This window comes from Monodon monoceros, unplaced genomic scaffold (assembly GCF_005190385.1).
Source record: "Monodon monoceros isolate NGI ecotype Baffin Bay Population unplaced genomic scaffold, NGI_Narwhal_1 Super_Scaffold_7, whole genome shotgun sequence".
Lineage (NCBI taxonomy): Eukaryota > Metazoa > Chordata > Mammalia > Artiodactyla > Monodontidae > Monodon > Monodon monoceros.
Genome location: NW_021703784.1, coordinates 71,206,804 through 71,222,260, shown reverse-complemented (window position 1 = coordinate 71,222,260; position 15,457 = coordinate 71,206,804). Strand labels below are relative to the sequence as shown.

Genomic DNA, 15,457 nt, shown 5'->3' with positions numbered 1-15,457 from the left:
GAAGAGGCAACTCAGCTGCCCAAGGCTCTCAGACACTCCCCAGGCATGTGGCCAGCTTTCTGGCAGCTGTTGGGAGGGCTCAAGGTCACTGGGGCTGGAAACCTGATCTTGTTACAGACAGCCTTCTCCTGGCCCAGGAAGCTCTGTGCAGAACGCAGTCGGAGGTACCTGGCGCCAGGGCTCTTCCTGGGCTTCTCAAGAGGCTGCCTTTGACTGGGGGCCACCTGCCCCTTTTTCAGCTCTTGAGTTCCCATCGACAGGTCAACTCAGGCAATCTCCAGAAATACTCACTCTCCTCCCTTCTCACTAACTGTCAGCTAAACCCAGCTGGCTCTACTGTGCTCACGAGTGAGAAATAAGGGACTGGTGAGGTGGAGACTATTACACCCTTTCTCTGTCGCAGAAGGGACCACCACAGGCTCTCCGAATAGACAGACTTGGGTTCAAGCTCCAGCTCTGCCTCCTAGGCAAGTAGTCTGAGGCCAAAAAACCTTTTAAAGCTCAGTCTCCACGTGCAAAATACAAACAATAATTGCACCTATTCATAGGGCTGTCACTTCCCACATTTCCCGGGGGAGGAAGTACAGTGCCGGGAGGCCAAGTGGATTAGCCAGGGCCGCGGCGGTAATCCCCTCACCCAAAGGTAGGCTGGCCGGTCTTGAAACATCTGTTTCTTTAAAAATACTGGGGTATCTTGAAAAACCTCATCCTATTAAGAGCTAACATCAACTGTGTGCTTCCTCTGTGCTCGGCAGCACGCGGGCATGTCATACAGATGGTCTCATGCACACCTGCAAAGCACCCTGGGAGGCAGGAGTTGTTACTAACCCCGTTACAGAGACTGGTCCCCTGAGATCCTAAGGAACATGCCCTGGGTCACAAGCAGCTGACCTTCAGGGTCCATGCTCTTAGGCCTGAGGCCTTGTAACCTCCAGAGGTTAGAGGTGAAGACGACCTAGTTGATGGTCTCTCTTCCTACAGGAGACTTAGGAGGACCAGAGAATGGGCTGGATCTATCCAGAGCTGGAAGCTGATGCCCGGGTAGGGGGTCCCTAGGCTTCATCGCGCTGTGTATTTTCAGGGGCTGGCCTTCTGAAAGGGGGCTTCAGGGGCAAATGTGACAGTGGGGAGGGGGAGGGAAGAGGCAGGTGAAAGGGAGATGCTACGATGGCCCTCCCTGGGCTGCCTACTTCTATGTAAAGCACTAATGCAGTTTTTGTCACTTTCACATGTGGGGTGCCACATACAATTTTATTTGGGAGAAAAGCGTGGGGGTTCTGCTCCTGGAACAGAAGTTTGAAAACCAGTGTCCTGTCCTTCTGTGTCTAAGAGCCAGTTCCTCTTGTTTTGGGAGCCTAGCTGCTCGCTTTTCCCACAGGGGCCTCTGAAAGGACAGGGTGACGAGCAGACCAGTACCCTAAGCAGCAGGCACGTCGAATGTGCAGGTCTGTGGAGCCCCAGGGGACTTTGGGATCCGTGAGCTGCTCAGGCCGTATGCAAAGTTCCGGGGTATGTGTGATCCGGGGAGGAGGGGGCCAGGAGCTCTTCTCAGATTTCCCAAGGGTTCCATGTCCCCCAGTACCTGAATGGCTACTAAAACAAATTATCATCATGGGAGAAACCACCGCTGACTGAGTGCTGACCATGTGCTATGGAGAAGGGGGGTGATGAGGTCACCTACCGCAAAGGGCTGTTGGGAGGATGAACTAAGAGGTTATTTGTGAAGCACTTAGGACGGCACCTGGCACACAGCAAACACTGTTTGGCTTTATGGCTTATTTTCATCATCATTACTGTCATCCGTCGTTATCACTTTGACTGCCTCATTAGTCCTCACAAAAACTTGATGAGGTTCGTATTATTATCAACCCCACTTTATAGAACAGGAAACAGAGGCTTCGAGAGGTTAAATAATTAGCTCAAGGCCACAGAAGAGCAGAGAAGGAACTCGAAGTTGGCCCGTCTGGTTCCCAAGCCCAGGCAGGCCCTCGGTCTAGAAGGGTTGAGGGAAGTAGGCAGGACTCCCTGAGGGCCCAGGAGGAGGTGGGCAGGCAGGTGAGAAGCACTGAGAGGCCCCAGATGACCCCGGGCCAGAGCAGAAAACAGGCCAGGGCTTTCCACTGAAAGCGCCTGAAAGGACAGGCAGCCTTCCTAACTTTGCACCTCTTCTAATCGACAACGCAAAGCCAAACCACTTAAAATAGTAAGGATGAAAAAAGAAAACCACCCCCTGCTGCTCCTTTCCTAGGCTCCAAAGTGAGCCAGCGTCTTGGAGTACAGCGGGTTCAAGGCGCAAGGCAGTGGCAGCCCCAGCGTCCACTGGCTGTGCTCCAAGCAATGTTTCTCCTTCCAAACACACACGTAACCCTGCTGAACACCCCACTCGAAAGCCAAAAGGATGCCCCACGGGTTGCCCTGGCAATGCTAAACAGACGAAACATTTTAACCAGCTCTGACGCACATACACAAACCTATTTAAGGGCCAAATGGATGGATTGGGGGGGTGAGGAGGTGGGGGGAATGTTGTTTCTACAGCTCCATCTCCGAGGATTTGGCCCCCAAAGCATCTATGTCAGACTGAAAGAGAGCAAAGGACTCCTTCAGCACAAGCTGAGGCCAGGCTTGCTTGGGAAGGGGAAGCCACTGCCATGCTTCTGCATATCGGCTGCAGGCACAGTCCTGTTTTACGAGGCCCACGAGAGGATCACAGGAGATGCCGAAGGTCCTGGCTCTGCCTCTCCCTGCGGACAGCCCTCCAGCTGCCGGCACCAGTGTCTCTTGATACGCTGGCCTACAGCAGGGTCGGGAGGGTCGAGTGTGCCCATGAGAGTGAACGGCCTTAAAGCACTGCGTGGAGGCCTGTGAGTGCTGATATTAACAATATTAACCACCATTTCTCACATCCCATGGTTCAACTTTCATCCACAGGAGCTGATCGCCACGGGTATTTTCCTTTAGAAAACTTCACTCCAGGGTCCAATGGGGCTGTTCCCTGAGGCGCTGCCACCTGGGGGGTGACGATGAATACAGAAGACTTGGCCCAGGTCTGAAAAGACCACCATGCTTCTGGGGTCTGTCACACTCTGGTCTCTTCCATGCCCTATTCCTCACCTCGGATACAACAGGACGAAGGGTTGACACTGAAGAGAGGCCAGAAGAGTCTCACCAGACACAGCTGATGGCACACGGTAGGATCCATGAACAAAGGTTGCAAAACCTTCCTCTGCAGGGTCCGGGATATCCTCAGGTAAACAGAATCTCCAGCAATGGGAATCGTCTTCCACTCATCATTCCCCGTGGTGAACCCTCTTGCCTTTCAAGACTCAACCCCTAAAAGTTACTCCTAAGCCTCCCCTTGTCCTGGAGTGGAATGGCCCCCACTGTGCCATGCACAGATGTCTATGGGAGCAGTTGCACTATTCCAGTGTTCTAATTGTTCTCTGGTCTCCTGCCCACTCATCACTGAGCTCCCTGAGGGCAGGGGCCCCATCTTGTTCACTGGGGTACTAACCTGGTCTAGTCCAGTGCCTGGCATTAGTCGGCACTCTGTGACCGTGTGCTGACCGACAAGCTAAAAGTATACAGTGCCATGCCCATAATGTTTGTGCATCAAGGCCTCTGGAATTCTCTAGTCCATATGCCACAGGTGTCTGCTTTCACTTCCACATCCTCTGGGAAGAGAGCAGAAATGGAGGCAGAGCCTGGAGCTCAGGAGTTGGAGAGCAGAGCTCCGGGCAGCCTGGTAGGTCAGGAGGAGGGAGATACGAGAGGAGGAAGAGGCACCCCACCTGTAAAACTAAAGCTCTCGTGCCTACCCACCGATTAGCTAATGAAATAATTTGCCCCTTGGAAACTGAAATAGCACCCATTCCCCTGCTCTGAAGCAAAAATTGTTTTTCTTTGTCTCCGTTATTTAAGGCCTCTGAAGATGCTCTGTTTCTGTGAGCACAGTAACTCTATGCTGATGATTTTCAGTGGAGTCATAGCTACCCTCCCAGCAGGTACACTCTCCAATTCTCTCGTTGTGTGTCGTCTTCCTTTTGCCAACATGATGCTCTCCGTGCATGTTCCCTTCTGGTCTCCTCCAAACAGGCAACATTTAGCAAACAACAACAAATCTTTATCATTGGCTGCCCTAAATAAAGCCTAATTGGGAGTTTAACCTTCTAGGAATCTAGAAATGGTAGCTCATCTGCTATGCCATCTTCCCAAATGATACTTCCCATGAGTAGGGATGCTTTAACTCTGTACGTGCTCACACACACATACACACAGGTGTCCTATTAGCCAGAACACCACCTGTGCTTGTGTGTAAGCAGCACTTCCTGTGTGCCCTAGGTGAGCTCTGCGTTATGGATTTGTCACTGCTTTGTGATGTAGGTGAAAGGACAATGGCCCCGAGCTCCTTATCATCGCCTTTCTCATTTCCTACAGAATGGAATGACTGTGGTGGAGGTTTTGACCTTTTCCTGGACTCACATCCTGTCTGCTGAATTATTCTCTGCCACTTTTACCACCAGACCTTGTCTGCCCACCCAACCCCCCCCGCCCCTGAGCTGGACCTAATTACCACAGACGATTTTAGGGTTTTATACTCCTGTGTTCTTAAAAAAAAAAAAGAAAGAAAAAAAACACAGTGCATGAAGAAAAACCCAATACTTCCATAGCTGAAAGAGTTACAGAGAAACCACAAAATTGCGTTGGTGCTATGTAGCATTATACATAACATATTTACATAAACTAAATTGGCACGGAAGAATCTGAGGTGACGGTATTATTTTGTAAGCTTGAAAGTGGACTTTAACAGCAAACATCTCCAACAGAAGGTACAGAAAATACAAATGCACCAAACAGAATAAAAGGTTCACTACCTTAAGCTGTCAGTTGTACATATGCATTATAATGCGCTGGGACAAACGCATCCATCTCTATCCCAGGCGGAAATACTACATCTCTTTCATGAGAAGCTATGACTGCATGTGTAAAATGCTTGCACTAAAATTAAGTCTTCTATCTTCCAAATTTTCTCAATTATTAATACAGCAGACAGCTGTAGTAGCTCTGGCAAAAATAGCAGCCAAGCTTTTCCAAAAGTCAAAGCAGCCATGAGACGTCTGCATGGGGACTTTCCTATGTGAGGACGGGCTGCTCTCTGGATCAAACAGAAAGAAACAAAATCTCCAGCGGAACAACAACAAAAGAGAAACTCGTTTCAGAATTTAACGTGAAAAATGACATCCCCTGCCCCCACCAGGCACACTCACTCCTCTTTATAATAAGAAACTTTGCGTGTCTAGATAAAAAGTTGACGAAAAGGCTATCTTGTCCACTCACTGGGATAACAAACAATTCAGAAAATTAAACAGTAAATCCAAGGAAGGCCAATCACTTCAGTGTGTTCTGGAATGACACTATCCAATTGTGTCTACTCAAAGGGAGGAGGGTGAGGTTAGAAAACAAATTATGCTTTTTTTTTAGATTTCTGGAAGCAAATTAACGTCCAGGAGAAAAGGTTGTCCTTCCGTTGCCACCTTCATATTTTAAACAGGTATTAGCGTCATCTTAACAGAGTCTGATAATATACAATCTTTGTGGAAAAATTCATATTTGAAAAGCATTTCTAAGGGAAAAACTAAGCACTCAGATTGTGTCACAATTCAATGCTCCCTGAACTCAACAGTGATCATGAATTTTCATTCAAAGATTATGTGCAGGACATGCAACAAGAACAGAATAGATTTTTAAAGATTTTTTAAAGTTATAATATCAGAGCTTAAGCATATCACGCCAGAGAGAATGTCACTTGTCAAGGTTACGTCGTGAATGGTCTGGATGTGATTGGACATTTCACATTTCCTGTCACAGTTGTGATTTCACATCATTCTAACCTTTAAAGGCAATCAGACCACACGTCCCAATCTCTGATGGTTGTTATGATACCATCACTCCATTTGTGCCCCAGCACCATACACAAACAGAAATTGTTGTGGGTCTTTGAGGAAAAAGCAAGAGTCATATCAGCGCAAGTTCTAAACAAGGGTATGTTTGCAGCAGTTCTGCGTAACTTGTTTCTAAGAGCAAGGACCATTTTCGCTGTCTCACGACCTACGTAAAAATCACAGCCATCTTCGAATAGATGCCAACAAATGTCAGACAAGCAAACCATGGCTATTTGGAAATGGCTGTTAGTTTATTAATATAATCCCCCAGAGTAAAGCTCGTGGTGTGAATGTTTTCAAGATGGTCAATATCATTTTGAGGCAGGGCTTACTAACATAACATAAACACTCACTGCCCGTGTACCACTTACCATTTGCGATCTGTTCTTTGGACAGCCATTGATGTCTTCAATCTTCTCATTTGCTGAAAAAAGAAACACAAGTCAGAAAAATAAATAATCATCACAGACACTTTGAGCAGTGATGTTCAGGACCCCTGAGGCCAAGAAAATCCTAAGGCCCATACTGGGGTTTGTCCAACCAACACAGGCATGTGAAATACTGAGACGCATCTAGCAAGCTTCAGGACTTACTCATCGAGCTGCCGCCCTCCAGGGACAGCTGGGGCAAGGTCGCTGTCATCTAAGGCAGAGACAACTGCATTGATGACAGTCTTGGAGTGATGGGGCATGGTGGAAATGTCTGGAGACTGGGAAACGGCCTGAGCTGTGACTGTGCTTTAGGCTCTTAAAAAGGCAACTGCAACTTGCCCACAAAAGATAGGGTGCTTCAGAGTGGATCCATCCAGCCACAACACAGCTCCTGGGGACAAAAGCCATAGATGACAGCATCTCACCCCATCTTTAGCCAGAAATGCTAAGATTGCTTTTGTTTGTCTTGATTCTATTCCCGAAGTGGTGGCCAATGGAAGAACAAGAGAGTGAGACTTTAAAAATGGCACATCCATGCTCATACAGTAAGTCCAGATTAGATCTAGAACACACACTATTGAAGTCAAAAGAGTACCTACCTACCTACTTAGGGAAGTGATAGAAAGAGGCTGTACTGAATAAGCTGGAAATCAAATAAATAACAGGGAAGAAAGGCCCAGCTTCCCATGGTGAATGTATTTCATCCTAAGTATGGAGGAATCCTTGCAAGACACAGCCCAAGACATCTGAGTTTGCAACTACAGTGCTACAAGAAAGGCAGTACGTGTAGTGGCTTGGAGGTGAAGATACCCCAGTTTGAAGCTCAGCTTTATAGCTTCTCAGCTGTGTGATCTTAGCCATGTAACACAACCTCTCTGGGCCACAGTTTCCTCATCTATAAAATGGAGCTAATACTACCTACTTCACGGGAGGAGCTGTGAGAAGAAGATTACATGATGCCAGTAAACTGCTCAGTGCAGCGCCTAGCACAGCGAGTGTTCTATGTGTGGTAGAGATCATTAATCCAATAATATATATTCTTATCATCTATGCAAAAATATATAAAATAAAATTTCCCTTTTTTGATGTCTCCATCTGAGTTAAGCCCAGAAACTCAGCGAGGAGTTCACAGTAAAGAATTACGGACTTGCCTCCTCTGTGAAGCCTTTATGAGATTCCTCCCCAATCCCATGTCCCTTTACTGCATGCCCCCTCCCCTAGAAGGGTAAGTCCCACTAGGTCTCTTTGCTCTCCCAGCACCCTGGACTTGCCTCTACTTTGCTTTTAAGTAACACCTAATGTGTAACTCCTTTTCTTGTCTCCCCCAGCTACGCAGACATGTAGATTTTGTTTTTCACACTTGTATCCTTAGGGCTCGACAAGTGTTTGCAAAATTGCATTTAAAATATATATATATATATATATATATCACATCAGATTTTAATGACTATGACACGTAAAACTTCCATGAAGAGAAAAGACATTGAAAAGTGTCTGAAAAGGATAACAGACTCAAAGTGTCCCAGGACATTAAGGTTTTAGAACACCTGAAACTAAATATAGCTCACCGTTACCTCAATTGGGTTTTCTTCCTCTAGTGTTTCTATCTTAAGAAGTAAAAAATAAGAAAGCAAGCTAGTGGCAGGAAATTATTTAAAAATCTAATTACTAGAGACAGCGCCTGGTTAGTATACATTCAGCCTGATCTACACCGTCTTTAGAACTGGCCCAAAGTAATAGATATTCAGGCTTATGACCCACCTGGGAAGACCTCGGTCTTCAGAGAGCCAACTGAGTTTTCTCAGCTCTTAAGAACACTGGAATAGGCATTTTAGGAAGCTTCCTCCACCTGCTTTTCCCTATTCCCAAAAGAGGTGCCATAAAGCCTTTAAAAAGCTCGTAAAGGATGCCCAATGAATGGGATAACTCATGGATGTTTGTTCTTCAGTTCACCAGAAAATACAATTAGCCAGAATGTGTCACTAGCATGTAAACTCCACAAAAACAAGGATTTTCATCTGCTTTGTTTTCTACTATAACCCTAGAGCTTAGCACCGTGCCTGACACACAGTAGCCACTCAATATGTATTTGTTGAGGGGAACTAAGGAGTATTCTGAACATTCCAATGAATCAAAGTTTTACTGTCTATTTTGAGGCAGCTGCTCTTTCACTTGTATATATCAATGTATGTACTGAAGGTGGAAAGAAAGAAAGATCCTTGACAAATGGCACTCCTTCATACACGGGAAATTACGGCAGGCTTGCACTCTGACCTTGGATTTTGATACACAACACCGATACGGCTTTTGAGAATCAAGGCCACTCAAGGTATCTTCCAGTTGGATACTCATGATGGCCAAAGTCATACGGCACTGGATTCTGATCAACACCCAGTTCATTAGTGCTCATTTAAGTGAAGGATGGATAACTATGATCCTGAGAAGTCATTTTAAAGATTATTTATATACCTTCTGGATAAACAAAACCAAGGGATTTGGTCTAATTATCCCTCTAATTCCTTTTCATGGTCTGTCACCTAAACCACAGTCAGGTGCTCCTTGAATTCATTAGGCTCCTATAAGCCTAATGCTGCCATCTTACAACATTCAAAATAAACCAATGGGGTGAAGCCTATTCATGACCCTCTAAAGAAAACATGGGAAGAGATCAAATGACTCAGCCCCAACTCAAAATAAATGTTTAATAAAAATGCAAAAAAGTCTGGACCTCCTAGTTTCCAATTTCATGTAATTTAAATACTTCTCCTTCAACTTAAATTCTCAAGAATTTCTGTGGTTGTCATAAATACTTAGAGCAATAATAGCAGCTCCGATTCTGCTGGTTAGAAGGAAGAAGAGCTTGGTCCTCAGAGCTGAATTTATTAACTCGGGGTAGGGGGTCTTTGGCTACAGCCCCAGAGAAGATAACCAGAGAAGCAAAGGCATTTGTCCCCCAAAGTCTTCAACTGTGATTAAAACCGGCATCCTCAAGTGCCAATGGTAATTTATTCATTCCAGCAAAATCTCTAATGTGGTGACCTGTCTGCACACAAGGTGACAACTTAGTAACTGGAAAGCATCAGTGCACTTTGAGAAGAATGGGATCAAGCTCATCACTTCTCAAAAGACCTCCTCGGAAGGGTTCCAAGCATTTCAACAGCCCAAGCATCTATGCATGGTATCTAGGCATGTGCAGGGCAGCTGGCAGCCCTGCCAACGTCTAGCAAAATTGGCTGCCCTCACTGAAAGGCAGATGACTTACCCAAGGCCACGTCATGGTAGCAGGTCATCAACAGAAAGAAGGTAGGGTCCTGCGTGTTGCCTGAATTTCCTGGTTGTGCTCAGGGGCAGCCCAAATGGTGGTGGAAAGTGAGCTGCTCTCATCCCCTCTCTGTCTTGGCTTCCTCCTTCTCTCCAAGCCTCCTTTGTTTATCCTGTTTCCCTCCCTCTCTCTCTCCTCTTTCCTCCCTGTCTCCCGCCCCTTCTCTCCTTCGCTCACTCCAACCCCTTCTGGCATCCTCCCTGCGTGACAGCAATGTAGGCAGGAGGGGGGAGGCCTGTCTCTCCCTCTTGATTCATGCTGTTTATCCTGGCCTTGCAAACCTTTCTAATAACTCACGGACATGGCACCGTGATGGGCTGGCAGGCAACTGCCGGCTTCGGGCAGCTCATGACTCAAGAAGATTATCATACTAATAAGAGGCTGAAAACAGACACCCAACCCTCAGCCACTAAAGCAAGGGCACTAAGAGGCAGCAGCAAAAGGTCTATTATCTGCCTAATGGGCAGAAGGCAATGACGGAAAAGTGTGGGCCCCAAGATATGCCACTATCTGGTAAGACCAGCCCTAGGATGGATGGATGAAGAGATGGCTAGACCCTAGGGCCCATCCGGGCTAGATGGAGACTTAGGTAGGAGCAATGTCTGTGAAAAGCATCTAAGGTTTTCCTTCATGTTACACATCTTAGCTTTTAAAGGATTCCAACTCTCCATCATTAGAAATAGTAGAGGAGGGAGTAAGATTCCCAAGCCGAAAACCGACTCTTCGATCACTGGCCTTTGTTCTTTAGGTTAAAGCCCAGAATTCACTGCCCTGTACCTGGTAGCCTGGCCTTATTTTGCCTTGTTGAGCCTCTGACTCTCTACCCTCCAGCCTTTCTATGCATTATTTCCTCCACCAGGAAAGCCCTCCCTGACCACTTTACCCAGCTAACTCCAAATTTGAGGTCTTGGCTTATAGATAAATTCCTTGAGGAAACGTTCCCTGATTCCTACCCTCCCAACCCAGCCCCCCAGCTCCCTAGTCATGGGTCTGGCCTCATAGCACACGGATCCTTAATCATTAGGCACAACATTCCTCCCTCCCAGGCCTAGGAACAGGTTGTCCCTTCAAAGGACAATCTCCCTGACTGCAGGTTTTGATGGACCTTCATTTAGATGTGCTCTTTTGAACTATTTTGAAGTAACTTCAAACCTACAGAAAAGTTACAGGAACAGTACAGAGAATTCCCGTATAGCATCATCCATTCTCATTTTCTCCCTCTCTCGCTCCCTCCCTCTTTCTCTCTATAGGTACACTTGTTTAAAAATTCTGAATCAATTTAGTGTAGGCTACATAGATCATGTCCCTCACTCTTACTGTGTATTTCCAAAGGACAAGGATATTATTTCATGGTACAATTTTAAAATTCTGAAAATTTAACATTACTGTAATTCCAATATTCCAATTTTGTCAACTGACTCAAAATTGTCCTTTGTAGCATTTTATGCCCCTGTGTGGGATCCAGTCCAGGATCATGCGGTACATTTAGTTGTCAGGTCTCTTTAATCTCTTTTCCTCTGGAACAATTTCTAAGCCTTTTATATCTTTCACAGCACTGACATTTTGGAACAATTCAGGCCAGTTTTTTTTAACAGAATGTTCCACAATTTGGGTTTGTCCGAGATTCCTCAGGATGGGTTTCAGGTTTTCCATCCCTGATTGCAATGCAACACTAAGTGATGTTGCACTCTTTTCGAGGTACCACGTCAGGAAGCACGTGACACCCAGCTGCTGCTCACCAGTGAGGTACTTTTGATCACCTGGTCATGATGCCTCATTCTCCCATGTGGTTACTATAGGTCCCTTTGCAGCTAATAAGCCATCAGTGGAGAGCCACTGTGAGACCACGTAAATAGCTGCTCTCCATCAAACTTTCTCCTCTAGATTTCAGCATCCATTGGTGATTCTTGCCTTAACTAACCTTTACCACGCAACTCTTCTACATTTATCAGTCAGCATTCACCCGAACAGTTGAGTTCTCTCTTCTCCACTGACAGATCATCTATTTATGTATCTATCAATACAGATTTGTAGATTCCTATTTTATTCCACAGTTATAATCCACAATGGTCCTCAATTATTTTGATGCTCTAGTTGTCCCAGATTAGCTTGCTCTTTGTAGCCCTGGAGGGCAGAACTAGCACTTGTAGGGAGACACTACCAAGGAGGGGCAGATTTTGACTTAATGAAACAAGAGTTTTAAAAACTTCTAACTCTCCGTCGTTAGAACTGGTTGAGGAGGTAGTAAGTTGCCCATCTGCTGACTACTTTAATAGACTCTGCTGACTGCTTTTCACGGAAGCAATTCACGCATCAGGTTGAGGCTTTTAAAAGGTCCCTTCCAAACCTTAGAGTTGCAGCAGAATCCTGGAAAGGAGGAGGGTGTGACATACAGTTTAGAGGAGTGCTCAGAAGAATACTAAATACTGGTAAGGGAAAACATCTGGGCCACCTTTAGGAAACAATCCGAGCCAGGCTTAGGGAAGCAAGGGTTGCAGTGAATAAAATTCTCATCCCTAATCTCCTCAACTCTTCTTGAACATCACTGCACGCCAGGTACCATGTTAAATGCTGTGAATCTAGAAAGAAAGATGACTCACACCCAGGCCTGGAGAGACCCGGGCCCAATATAGCAGTCAGTAGGATGACAGAGGAGGGTCCCTCCAGCTCTGCCTGGGGGAGCTAGGAAGTATCAGGGAGAAACTGACCTTTCAAGAATGAGTAGGAGCTCTCCAGCCAAAGAGCAACTGTAACCACTAGAATTCTGTCCAATACAAGATGGAGTCACTAGGACTCCAATTCTGGTTAAATCTTAGGGAGAACAGAGAGAGATACACCCACCCCCAACACACATATGTGTGTCTGTATATATATACACACACACATATATGTATATATTAAAAACACGCACACATACAAATATATATTTTTACATTTTCCTTTTATAGGCATATGTGTGGGGGAAACATGGAGCATAGCGGTTAATAGTTTAGCATCCTGGTCAGAGTGCTGTCCCCTCCCGCCACCCCCCACCAACCAAGAGATCTGTGTTCATAAGACACTCTGAGATGAAATGTTCTGAACTGGCTGATGGACAGTCTAGGGAAGAAGTCGCATAGGAGATGCCTATGTTTAGCTGCCTTCTCATCTCCCCGTATCCTGGGCCTCTGTTCTCCACACCCAGAGCAGAGGGTGTGAGCCTGGCACAGTCAGGGGTAGAGTTCCATGTGTTGACATCTGGCCTTACTTAGTAGCGAGTCCCTGGGCAGAGGGAGCCTCTCCTGGAGGGCTGGGGAGGAAGCAACTTGGTGGCCTGAGTGGCAGCCTGCATCAGTGGTACTAGCTTGAGCCTCTGAAATCACAGTCCAATAGTTCAGGCCCAGAAAGGTCACTGTCTAGGGAGGTTCATCTCATCTGAATAGATTCAGGGACGCATCCTCCTGAGCAATGATTAGAAACTGTGCTAGCTTACGTCTCCCTAGCGCCACGCTTAGTGAATGTGCAATACACGGTACCATTCACCTTTGCTGGGCCCTGGCAGATACAACTAGTCTATCGTGACACTCTGACATCGATTCAGAGGCCTCTTCATCTTTCTACACGTATCTTTCTAGGCAGTGGCTACCAAGTCCTATCCAGAAACGCCTTCCGGTATCCAAGCATATTTCATATCTGATACCTACCTTGTGCATTTCCCAAGACTGCCACAAGATCAGACAAAGCAGGCATGGCTGTGCCCATTTTAAAGACAGGGAAACAGAGGTGGCAGAGGCCATGTTCAGAGACCCATGTGGCAAGGAGCTGAGAGGGTCCTCTAGGAGCTGAGGGTGGCCTCCAACTAACAGTCAGGGAGAAATCAGGGCTCACACTCCTATAACTGCAAGTAAATGAATTCTGCCAACAATCTGAGTAAGCTTGACCCCTTTCCCCAGTCAAGCTCCAGATGAGGACTCAAGCCTGACCAACACCTTGACTGCAGCCTGGCAGAGGCACCCAGCTAAGCCATGCTTGCACTTCTGATGCACAGAAATAGTTAATGCATGTTGTGAGATAGTTAATAGATGTTGTTTTAAGCCATTAAGTTTGTGACACTTTGTTATACAGCAACAGCAAACTAATACAGGGAAGGAAGGAAAAAGGAGAGAAGGAGGACCAATGGAAGCTGGTCTTCAATCAATCTTGGGACAGCAGGGAAGCATCTTTCTCTTTCAAAGTCCAAGATCTTCGCCTGAGGGCAACGTACATATATTTTTAGGTACAGTCTCCACAGATGTGAGCAGAGCTAGAACCATAAAAGGCTTCTTCTCACTTGAAGGATAAGCAACTTTTCCATAAGAACTCACGCCTGAGGGGCTGGGGCTTCTGTCCTATTTTTCTGCCTTCTCTTTCGGCATGAGTCGGCCGCTAAAGCTGCCAGCGACAACAATCAGTCTAATGCCATCTAATTGGCCTCCCGCCTCCACGGTCTGCTCTGCGTTCTCAGGCAGGACCACTGGGGTGCTTCCCTTAAGACCCAAGGCAAAGCTGTGCCCAGCCTCCACCCACGTTCCTGCCCAGGGTGACTCCTCTCCTCCTGCACACAGCCAAGGCATTAAAAGCCCCACCACTCCACTTCCCTTCCCCTAGTATGAAAAACAGAACCAGCCCTCTGCGGAGTTTGATCCTTTGATTTCTCAGACCCGATTAGAGTTCACAGGAATAAGCCAGCCCCATATTGCCGTTTTTTGTTTTTTTTTTTTGAAATATTGCCAGAGTAATCCACAAAAAAGCACCATCGCAGGGGGGAAATGAGAGAGCCAGAAAGATGGTAGGAGGTAAGAAAGGGGACAGAGAGCCCCTCCCCAAACCACCAGCATTTCCCCCCAGCCAGGGCTAGTCTTTCTTCTCAGAGAATCAAGGTGAGATTGCCACGTGGGTGATCTTATCAGGAAAAACAAGCTGGTACCCCTCACTCCCCCGGCACAAGGCAAGAGTCAAAAAAAGTGTCATACATGTGACAGAAACACTGCATTTTTAGATGTCGGGATTCCAAGTCCCTCTTGCCAGACTCGACCCCGTCTGGACTGTTCTCCACGGTAACTCATCCACCCCTGACGTAAAATCTGCTCTTACCCACAACCTGGATAATCTGGGCCAGGAGGACGCCGTCCGTCACATCTTGCTGGAGATCCTTGATGAGACGTTTGTGGCCTGATTTGGCTAGATAGTGATTGGCCCAGTCCGTGTAGATCTGCAAAAAAGCAAACGGGCAACTTTAGGAACCCCGTCAGATTCCATCTGAGGCACAGCTGCTAGGCTGGTATAGGAGCCACTGTCCCGCAGGCGAGCTGTCTGGGGCCAGCCAGCGCCATTAACATGCAGTGCATTGTGCCCATGGGGTATTCAGCTGGCCAGAGCCAGGCTTTCACCTATTGAGAGATCTGCCATCAAGGCTCAGGAGAAAGCTAAAGAAAGCTTCAAAACATGCAGAGGCCTGAATGGGACAGGGGACACGGAACTAAACAGTCTGCGCCAGACGGCTTTGAGAGGCTGCGGCTCTAAATGCAGGCGAGGTCTCCCCCGCCCCACTGCCCTACCCTGCCCCTTCCCATCTTTTTCTCTTTATTGAGAAAACGTATGGGGAGGTTACCACCCAACAGGCATCTTTTCACGGGCCATTTCAGGGAAAGGAGGGCTATTGAGTTAGCCGGGTTCTCAGGAGCCTGGGTCCCTTGTAAAGGAGCCAAGTACCGAAACACAGAGCGCTTCAATTACTCTTGTGTGAG

At 46.8% G+C, this 15,457-nt stretch overlaps 1 protein-coding gene across 6 annotated transcripts in view; it reads right to left on the bottom strand.

Moving 5' to 3' along the window:
• NAV2 (neuron navigator 2) overlaps window positions 1-15,457 on the bottom strand; it is a 396,738-nt gene that overhangs the window by 254,781 nt on the left and 126,500 nt on the right. For all 6 annotated transcript variants that reach the window (XM_029208228.1, XM_029208230.1, XM_029208231.1 and 3 more), the window contains exons 2-3: window positions 14,805-14,922; window positions 6,311-6,363 (exon numbers count right to left, since the gene is read on the bottom strand). In XM_029208228.1, the coding sequence (XP_029064061.1) occupies window positions 6,311-6,363; window positions 14,805-14,922 (171 nt within the window). The remainder of the gene's footprint in view (window positions 1-6,310; window positions 6,364-14,804; window positions 14,923-15,457) is intronic.